The 9,925-nt window shown below is 46.7% G+C and overlaps 1 protein-coding gene across 1 annotated transcript in view; it reads right to left on the reverse strand.

Annotated features, from left to right (window-relative positions):
- Window positions 1-9,504, reverse strand: part of unc5b (unc-5 netrin receptor B) — an 86,375-nt gene extending 76,871 nt beyond the window's left edge. Inside the window, exon 1 of the mRNA XM_080781644.1 lies at window positions 8,914-9,504. Within this exon, the coding sequence (XP_080637770.1) occupies window positions 8,914-9,001 (88 nt within the window). The 5' untranslated portion in view covers window positions 9,002-9,504. The remainder of the gene's footprint in view (window positions 1-8,913) is intronic.
- Window positions 9,505-9,925: the final 421 nt, after the last annotated feature.

The following is a 9,925-nucleotide window of genomic DNA, read 5'->3' on the forward strand; positions in this document are numbered from 1 at the left end:
CCCATAACCGTCTCAGCAACACCTAAACTCTCTCTGTGTGTGTGTGTGTGTGTGTGTGTGTGTGTGTGTGTGTGTGTGTGTGTCCGCCTGTCCCGGCCTCTATAGGGTCAGGAGGGTTGTTTGGGATCTGGCACGCCCCCCCACGGTCAAGCCCTGATCCTGTTGGTCACAAAGCTCTGAGTGCTGCTGGGATTTTAAATGAAATTCCTCCAGTCACCCCTCCCCCCCCCCCCCCCCATCCCAGCAGGTGCTCAGCCATTATACACCTGAATGGTATACCTCTTCTTTTTTAATGTCACCCGACCGTGTGTGTGCGTGTGTGTGTGTGTGCGTTAGAGAGTGACATTTTGTCGGGATTCCCGTGGGTCACGTGATTCCCGCGGGAATCCTGTGGGATGGGATTAATTTTTTTATTAATCCCGTGATCGGGACGGGACGGGAATGAAAATCAACGGGAGCGTGCAGGAACGGGAATGCCATCTATCTAGAATCATAATGATCATTTTCAGGAAGGAAACAACGCTCGCCGCGGTGCTCAGGCTCACTGCTGGCTGCCTGCTGTAGCCAGGGGGGTGGAGCTGGGTGGACCGCAGTGTTTGTTTACAATAAAGTTTCAATAGTTGTCACTGTACAATACTTTAAAACAGTTGTCATGTTGCACACAATCAATTTGGTCATAGCAGCCGCTGAGCCGCCTGTAGCCTCTCCTCTCCAAGCAGCAGCCCACAGTGCCTGCACCGTGAGACCGCAGCGAGAACGCTATAGCATTGCAAGAAGCTAAGGCTTAGCTGCTAAGCTAACACAACACCAGCCATGGTGGTGGTGATGTTAGCTTAGCGTAGCGTAGCTTGCTGCTGCTTGGCTGTTCAACTTCACTTCATCTCTGCCTATAATTTCTTATTGTTACCCTGACACCGGAGCTGCAAAAACAGACAGATCTACAAGCTCTACAATCTCAACTATCAAACTCCAGCTAGTCCCACTCCAGGCTGCATGAACAGTGCTCGAGCGCTCAGTTTTCTGCCCCCCTCAATGTCGCAATTCACTTCAACTTCAATGGCTCTTCTGCACAGCGCAGCAATAGCGAGTGACAGTGAGACGAGCATGTCGACCGTAGCAATGAATGGAGACCTATTTGGAATGATTAAATCCATTATTGGCCTGGAGAAAGTTACAGCCGCTCCGCCTCCTCCTCCTCCCTGGCACGGTACAATTAGCCATGTGCTATATGACGTTTTGTTTACCCTGCGACAGGGACTGAGAGAAGGAAACAATGTCTTAAATAATAAAATAAAACATTAAATACCATGTTTGGGTTTATTCAACTAAGGTACTGTTACCATAGGCGTGGTGTGACTGACCAATGTTTTGTTTTTTAACTGACATACATTCCACCATAGCAAGGTATGTATAAGGTATTATGTGTTGGGGCCTTTGAAGATTGTTGTTTAAACTGGATTAAGGCATTATATGCCGTATGGTATATATATAATATACCATTACATTTACCACGTTAACTGTTCCTGGTGCCACATTGTTTAATGGCATGAAACGATACTCTTTAAAAAAATAAGAACGCCATCCAACTTACCATATTGTGCTGAATATAAGACTATTTATTTTGTTTAATATCGGGGACGGGGACTAGACTAATTGAATTTCAAAGTACTTTTTTCTCTAATTAGTCTTGAAAAATGGGGTTCATCTTATTATTGGAGTAGTCTATAATCGGCACAATGCAGTATTAAAAAAAAAAAAAAAAAAACAGGAGCGGGATGGGAGTGGGAGTCATCTCGAGTGGGAGCGGGATGGGATCAGGAGTCATTCTACAGGAGTGGGACAGGACAGGATTTTTATTTTTACCCTGGTCCAGGATTGGGACAGGACAGGATTTTTTCTGTGGGAGTGGGACAGGACAGGAGTGGAAATCCACTCCCGTGTCAGTCTCTAGTGTGCGTGTGTGTGTGTGTGTGTGTGTGCGTCGTGCGCTGGCCTTTTGATCTGAAATGTCACTGAGCATGTCTTGGTATATCAATTCGTTGGGGGGGGGGGGGGGGGGGGGGGGGGGGGGAATCGGAGAACCTGATTCCCGCGGCTGACGGACAGGTGTGGTCTTTTGCGTCTGTTCGCTGCCGCGCACAACTGGTTATGCAACAATCACACGGCCTACGAACAAACACATAATACATGCAATGCATACACACGCACAAACGTATGGCTTACGTGGAATTGTGAATGACTGTGTGTGTGTGTGTGTGTGTGTGTGTGACTGTGTGCGTTCTCCAGTGTTTCCCCCCCACTCCAACCCCACACACAGAGGGGTAGAACAACCCCTCTGGAGTCTTCCATTCATCTGGAACACAATGGAACCCCGCCGAGTTTTTCTTCCAGCTTCCCTGACCGCCCCACCCATCTCCCCCCCCCACTCCCCCCCCCCCCCCCCCCCACAAATCCCCCAGGCAGGACAGGATAGAAGCAGGGGGCGCCCTGCCCCTGTCCCGCATGGCCCTGCGGGCCGCCGGCGGGGTATCCCAACTCCCATCTGCCAGCCGAGCTCTCCCTCCTCCTCCTCCCTCCTCCTCCCTCCTCCTCCTTCACCGCCCGCCCGGCCCGGCCATACATCCATCACTCCCTCTAGAAGTATCACATCAAACACACACAAAGTTATTAGCTGTCATTGAAACCCAGGAGGAGCTGAGACCCGGGAGGGTGGAAAAAAAAAGGGCTTCTAAATCCTGACCGTTTTCTGAAAAGCCTTATGTTTCTATGTGTCAGTGGAGCTCAACCTTTTCCATGTCAAGGACCGCCAGAATTATCTGTAATTGGCCAGCAGACCCCCTCCCATCTGAAAATATCTTGTTCCAGAGGGACCCCCCCCCCCAGAAGCAAGGATTTGAGTTAAAAACGTCTGTTCTGAAAGAATATATATATTCAAAGATGTGTGCCAGATTTTCACGATTTTTTCTAAAATAGCAGATCTACAAGCTCTGTGCCTCGCCACGAGCTTGTAGATCTGCTATTTTTTTCAACAGCTAACGTATATAACATAATGCTTAAAACACCAAAAGGGGTTCCTGTCCTCAATGTGTTCAAAAAAAGAAAAGCTAATGTTTTCAGAAAACCTATGTTGCGATATCGTTGCTGTCAGGGCAGACACCTCTTATCTCCATATTTTAACTTTTTGTGGGGGTTTTTTCTCGTAAATGAATGCCCTACATATACTACAGCGTCACACAAGCAAAAACAGTAGATCTACAAGCTCACAACTCTTTGCAATATGACATTTTGTGAGCTTGTCGATTGCTTGTTTTTTCTATTCATTGTACGATGACGTGCATATATATAGGGCTGAAGTTGTTGTAATTGCAACTTCTTGGTTGAAGCTCAATGTAAGCATTTGATTTCATTTCTGAATAAATATTCTGAATAAACCTTTGTTTTCTTAGCTATATCAAAACAGTTAAAAGCTGAGAGATATATTTCAATGGAACTGATTTTTGGATTTATTTTTAAACATTCTTCAGTGTTTCTATTTTCTTTCACATATAAGGCTGATCAAATGCCAGTGCTGACACAAGAACAAAAGCACTCAGCCAAAAATATCAGCATGAACAAAAAAAATACATATCAGCATCAACTGCATTCCTCATAATATCCAAGCAACTTTGTAGCATATAACGTTGCTTCAGAATAAAGTTTTTTCAGAGAAGTCTGAAGACACACATGACAGATACTTTGAAAAATCCGGCACCAGTTTGAAGAATTATTCATTATTAAGCCCTCATTACCACATGGGGATTCTAAAAACTTTCAGAATATATTGGTCTGCAGCAGGAGAGAATAATGAAGTGCGCGGTTGGAACCATTCATCGCGGGTTCCGCTCATCTCTCTCTCTCTTTAGAACTTTCCGCTGTTTCTAATTCGCGTTTCAGGTCTTTATCTTCAGCAACTCCCCCCCCCCCCCCTCCCCCCTTCCATTTGCCTCCTACGGAGCTCTCGCCGTTTGCTGCTGATTTATGGGCAGGTCCAACATGTACGATATTGGCAAAGCATTAAACATGTCTACTCTTAATACTGTGAGCTCTCTCCATCGATAAGAGCCTTAATAAAAACATCCCCCTGGTGGATTTGTGTCTCTCATTCCCTCTCACTCACCCATTCTCTCTCTCTCTCTCTCTCTCTCTCTCCCTCTTCTGCTTTCCACTCTACACCTCCCCTACTTCTCTCCCCCTCTCACGGCCACAGCGTTCCTTTCGGCCCTTTTCTAAGACCAGGCGTTTAACCCGTCCTTCTCACCTCCTCACACCATTTCTCCCCTCGTTCCCTCCTCTCCTCTTGCTGTCTCATTCCCTGCCCCGTGCCAGAGGCTTAATGATGCTTGAATGCCACTGCTATGGACTTTTCCCCCCTCTCTCTCTTTTCTAATAAAGGATATTTAAAAGCCATGAGATCCATCTATCTCAATGTGTCTCCGGTGGATTTATTTCCCTTCCCTAACTCTCTCTCTCTCTCTCTCTCCCTCTTTCTCTCTCCATCTCTCCCCACCTCTGCTTCTTCTTTCAGATGGATGGCTAGCACTGGCTATAGCCCTGCATGACCCTTCTCTTTGGTTTGATTCTCGCGTATCCCCTCTAAGAGACTGCAATTGGCACACTAACTAGTGTTTTATCTACTATGTAAAAGCCTATTGCAGGCCCTAAAACTCCCCACTTCCCCCTGCATGCCCTGTAGCCGTCCAGATCGGTTATAGGCCTGAGACGAGAGAGAGAGACGAGAGAGAGAGGCGAGCAGCTGGTCCCCTCCCTTCCACTCCGTTCTCCTTCAACTGTCTCGGATAGCCATGTCAGGCATCTGAGCAGCATCAGAATGCGCCCTTTAAATATTAACCAAGACCACTTTGCTCATATGAATAATACAGCAGAGGGGCCAGCGGCTGGCCAGCGATCCCCACTCCCCTGTGCCGCCTGACGGCCATAAAACTAATGCACTACTCTGGGATGGAGCCCCATGTCAGAGAGAGCCCAGAGCGGTGGCCTTGCCCACTACTCTGGGATGGAGCCCCATGTCAGAGAGAGCCCAGAGCGGTGGCCTTGCCCACTACTCTGGGATGGAGCCCCATGTCAGAGAGAGCCCAGAGCAGTGGCCTTGCCCACTCTCTCTGCAGGAGAGGCCGGAAAGTCATCCCGGTATAGTTTTTTTCCTTTATTAACCCATTTAGGCCTGAGAACCGATTCTACAAATGTCTTCTAAATCATGACGGTTTCTGAAAAACCTCTGTTTCTACGTCAGTGGTGCTCAACCCTTTTCATGTCAAGGACCCCAAGAATTAACTGTAATTGGCCGCTGACACCCTTCTGAAAATATGTTGTTCCAGTGACCTCCCCCAGAAGCAAAGATATGAGTTAAAAAAATTTCGCTCTGAAAGAATATATTCAAAGATCTGTGCCAACTTTAAAAAAATAGCAGACCTACAAACTCATAGCGCGCCACTCGCTATGAGCTTGTAGATCTGCTATTTTTCAATAGCTAAAGTATAACATAATGCTTAGCTTAGTTAAAATAACAAAAGGGGTTCCCGTCCAGAATGGCTTAATATTATTAGTATGTATGACTGCATGTTTCTGAGAGACAAATGAAATGATGCCTAAATTATGATCCACTGTAAAATGGTGTCGCGTAGCAACAATAGAAGATCTACAAGGCACGCTCAGAAGGCGTTGTGAACTTGCATATCTGATATTTCTATGGCACGACACCACCGTACGACAGAGTGCATATACTGTAAGTCAGTCTAATCTCCCCCATCCATCTGTTGAGCATGTTTGAAGTTGAAAGTACACCGCCGCGTGTTTGAAGTTTGCTTTGTTGACACACATTCCTTCAACACCTCCAACTGTACTGTATCTCTGGAGAAAAACAAAACGGCCAATTTCAACTGTCACTGCAGCAGTGCCACCTGTGGAGCCACCAAAAACAAGTGCTCGGAATGCTTTGCACAGTCCCAAGGCTGAGCAATACGTTTCGTCATGAGACGGAGCGTATGTATGTATATGGAATCATCCCGCTTCAACCGGCGGTTGGAAAAGTTACAGTTCCAAGCAAAGTGCATTCCCCCGGCTTCTTCTTGGAGCACAACGAGACATGCAGCACATCCGGGTTGAGTGTGTCTATTCAAGTCAGTCGTCTCTGGGAGTGTCTGACACGTTACGCTCCCTAAACTCGGAACACTCCGATATACCTCCCAGCGCCGGGCCTGCCTCGCTTTCTGCTGTCCTGACCTCCCATGCAGGTCGGACCCCATTCTCCCCCCCCCCCCCCCCACACACACACACACACACCCCAACAACAGACAGCACACGACCCTCCCCCCAGGGTCTTGTCGGACACCCGCTCATCTCCACTTAATCCCGGTCTGTCACAAACTGGAGGCAATGGCACTCCCCCATATGCCGCTTGCTAACTCTGATGTAGTCATTTAGAATGACTTCTAACACACGCGCACACACACACACACACACACAGACACACACACACACACACACACACACAGCCAGAGGCCGGCATGGTAGTTACTTCAGACAAGTGTTCCTGGCAGTCGGGGTAATTAATGTGTATGTCAACACAGAGAGAGAGGAGGAGCACCACCATATAGCAGAAATGTGAGCTCAGCACATCCACAACACAGACCAACAGAGACCGAGGCGGGGGGGGTGAAGGAGGAAGAAACACTTGTAGTGGATTAATTAGAACTCATATCAGAGACTTTAAGGAAATAATCAAGGTAGAGGGAGTGGACTGAAACAATGTCACTTTTATTACAAAGGCCGGTCTGTAGTACAATTCAACGAAGGAGAGAAGAAATGAGAGGAAGAATCAAGGGAGGGAAGAAGATAAATGCTTATCGGTACTGCTCCCTAATGCACTCCCTGCCTCGGTATTGCCAAATTCACGCTCAGTCGCACGACGGTGCTGTGATCTGCTATTATCCGCGTCTGTCCTATAATACACCGTTTCTCAACATGTGGGTCCGGGTCGGGACTCTGCAACGCTGAGAATGTAAAGAAATCAACCAAATGGACTCTTATAACATGTACACAGGTCTGTAACTCTTGAGTGTGAGAAAAGGGAACCCAAATGGACTCTTATATGTAGGTCTGTAACTCTTGAGAGTGTACAAATGGAACCCAATGGACCCATAAATTATAAAGGGAGGGTACACACTCTCAGAGTTAAATGAACACTGAGGATTTCACAGTGCAGTAGATTGTGGTCCCAGAGATAAAGAAGACTGAGAATCCCTTGCCATAAATGAACTCCCTCAGTAGTAGTTGTCTTTGTGTGTGTCCGTTCACGCACTCCCCCATGCAGTATCCGTCCGTCCCATCCCTCCCCTCTCTCAGCATCAGATGCACTCCCCCAGTATCTGCCTCCTTCCCTACCATGCAAGGCAGACTCAGAGAGGCAGTCAACTTCTTTTTACTGGGCCACACTGAGCTATTGTCCCCTGCCCCGACAGCCTCCTCCTCCTCCCCCGACCGGGACCTCCCGGCAACACACCCACCACCACACCACACGGCTGGTTTTTCCTCAACATTTCCCGTTTCTCGTCATGCAAGGACTTTCCGGACAAGGCCGCGGTTTTAACAAACATAAGCTGATTTTCTCCTGCCCGTGTTTGTCCGGGGAAAACACACACGGACACACACACACACACACACACACACACACGCACGCACACGCACACACACACAAGACCTTGGGAAGTGGAGTTCTTGACATGTGAATCCACATTTGCCATTAGGGGACAGCCTAGTTTCTCAGGATATTTATAACTTGTAGTTTGGTGGTGAAGCTATACTGCAAAAAGCTCCTCTTTGGGTTGTATTTATTTATTTATTTTGTAAATCACATTAATCCACAATCTTCCTTCAGATGTCGACCTTGTGTTGCAGTGTGATAGGCGAGGGGAGAGGGTTTCTACGTCCAACAAACAGCAATTTTGTTATTTTAGTGTCACCTTGATATTATCAACAGCACACCAGCAGCAAAGTGATTTGATACTTGTGCCATCAAAGCCTTTTCATCTCCAGGAAGAGATTTAAAACGAATAAAAATATGCACTCTTTTGACGACATCAATACAGGGATATCCAATGATAAAAGTACAAGTTTTCTGTGATCCAAGCTTGGAATGCTCATGAGGGTGACTAGGCTGCTGTCTGAATATGAATAATAAAAGTTACACCAAACTAAAATCATCATTAACTCTTTTTTTTAATGGTGCTACAAATTACACATTTAAAGAAAACTCATAGAACCAAGTTTAAAAGCAACTGTCACTAAAATGTAAATTGCCCAAAAATGCCTTGCTTCCCTCCCCTCTGGCACTCCAGAGTGTCTGTTCTGTCTTCGACTTCACACGGCTCTGGCTTTGGTTTGCTTTTTTGGAGCAAAGCCTTAATGACTATCCCTGCGCATCAGGGGGTTTTGCCTTTTCTGTTCTGAGAAGAACTCTCAGTCTGTGAAGTATGAATAACCACAACTGACTGACTACAAAAGTGCGTTTTTATACTAGGTGTCTGTTGACACACATCATGTCAAGTCAAAGCCACACGTTCTATCTCCAAGAAGAACCATCCCCTGTTATTATTCCACAGACATATGGGATTATTCATTATCTTGGAACACGTGAAAAAAAAAATGCTTTACAGGCATTTCATGGTTAGTCGACTAACCGTGAAATTAAGGACTTTATCACTTTCTGTCGTGCGACAAATTACATAATTATCTAAGCTAGACTTGAGTTTGCAACAGTGATGTGTGTAGGCGGTGTTTGTTTATTGCACAGTACAGTCAATAGTGCATTAAATACAAACGCAGCACAGAACATGCTTTTTGTTTAAGAAAGCTTACCTGTGTGTGACACAGCACATCCTCCGAGGAGAAGCACAGCCAGCAGAGCACCGACACGTTGGTCACGCTGCATCCGAATAAACAACATCTTTTCCGGGGTGAGGCGCGGCGAAATGTCCCAGGTATGGTGAGCTGCTCTTTTGCCGCTTCTCCGGTAAAGTAGCCGATTTTTCTCTGGATATTTTTTCTTAGGAGTAAAGGGGGAAAGCCTCTGGTGTTTACGGGCGAGTCAGTTTACTTGTTTCTGGTGTTGTTGTTTTAATACTTATTCATTCTCGGCTGGAAAAACAAACAACAAAACCATACAGAATCCTTCTTCCACCTCCTCCCAGCTCACGGATTTCGCAGATTCTTTTTCTTCCGTCAGCGCGATGAAAGTTTAGGTCAGAGACGTCCGGGATTCTTCTTAACATAAAACAAATAACTTCACAACCGCAACCATATTCCTCTTCGTACCTTTATAATTCCCAGCGCCGCTCGCTCGCTCCTCTGGCACGGCTGAGCAACGAGCCATACGCACCCCGGAAAAAAAATACTATTTTCTTGTCACAAAAAAGTCACCAAAAAAAGTTTGGAGGAGCATTATTGCCCTTTTTGAAGAAATAAAAACCAAGGCAACTTTGTTTAGTGGCCATATATAACCCAGTAGCCTCGGCGGGCACGCACGCAGCAGCCTGTGTCAACGGTATACTCCTCAAGCCAGCCCGTGCGCGTAGAATCGATCTTGTCCGTCCGCTCCCTGTGTGGCTGCGTGTGTGTGTGTGTGTGTTGTGTGTTTGATGATAATATAACTGTAAACACGGGGATGGATGGAGGGTGAGCTCCAGCATGCAGCACCGCGCACAACGCCAGCCTCCGTCCGGACTACCGTTCACCTCCTGGCCAATCATAGATCATCATCATCATCATCATCCTCATCCTCCTCCCAGACTGAAGAGCGCTGAACAAGTGAAGGTAAAATCCAGTCCATGATAATAGTGTGGAGATACCGGAGAGGAGGAGGAGACATGGA

Source organism: Protomyctophum bolini, assembly GCF_963924005.1.
Source record: "Protomyctophum bolini genome assembly, chromosome: 14".
In the NCBI taxonomy this organism is placed as follows: Eukaryota; Metazoa; Chordata; class Actinopteri; order Myctophiformes; family Myctophidae; genus Protomyctophum; species Protomyctophum bolini.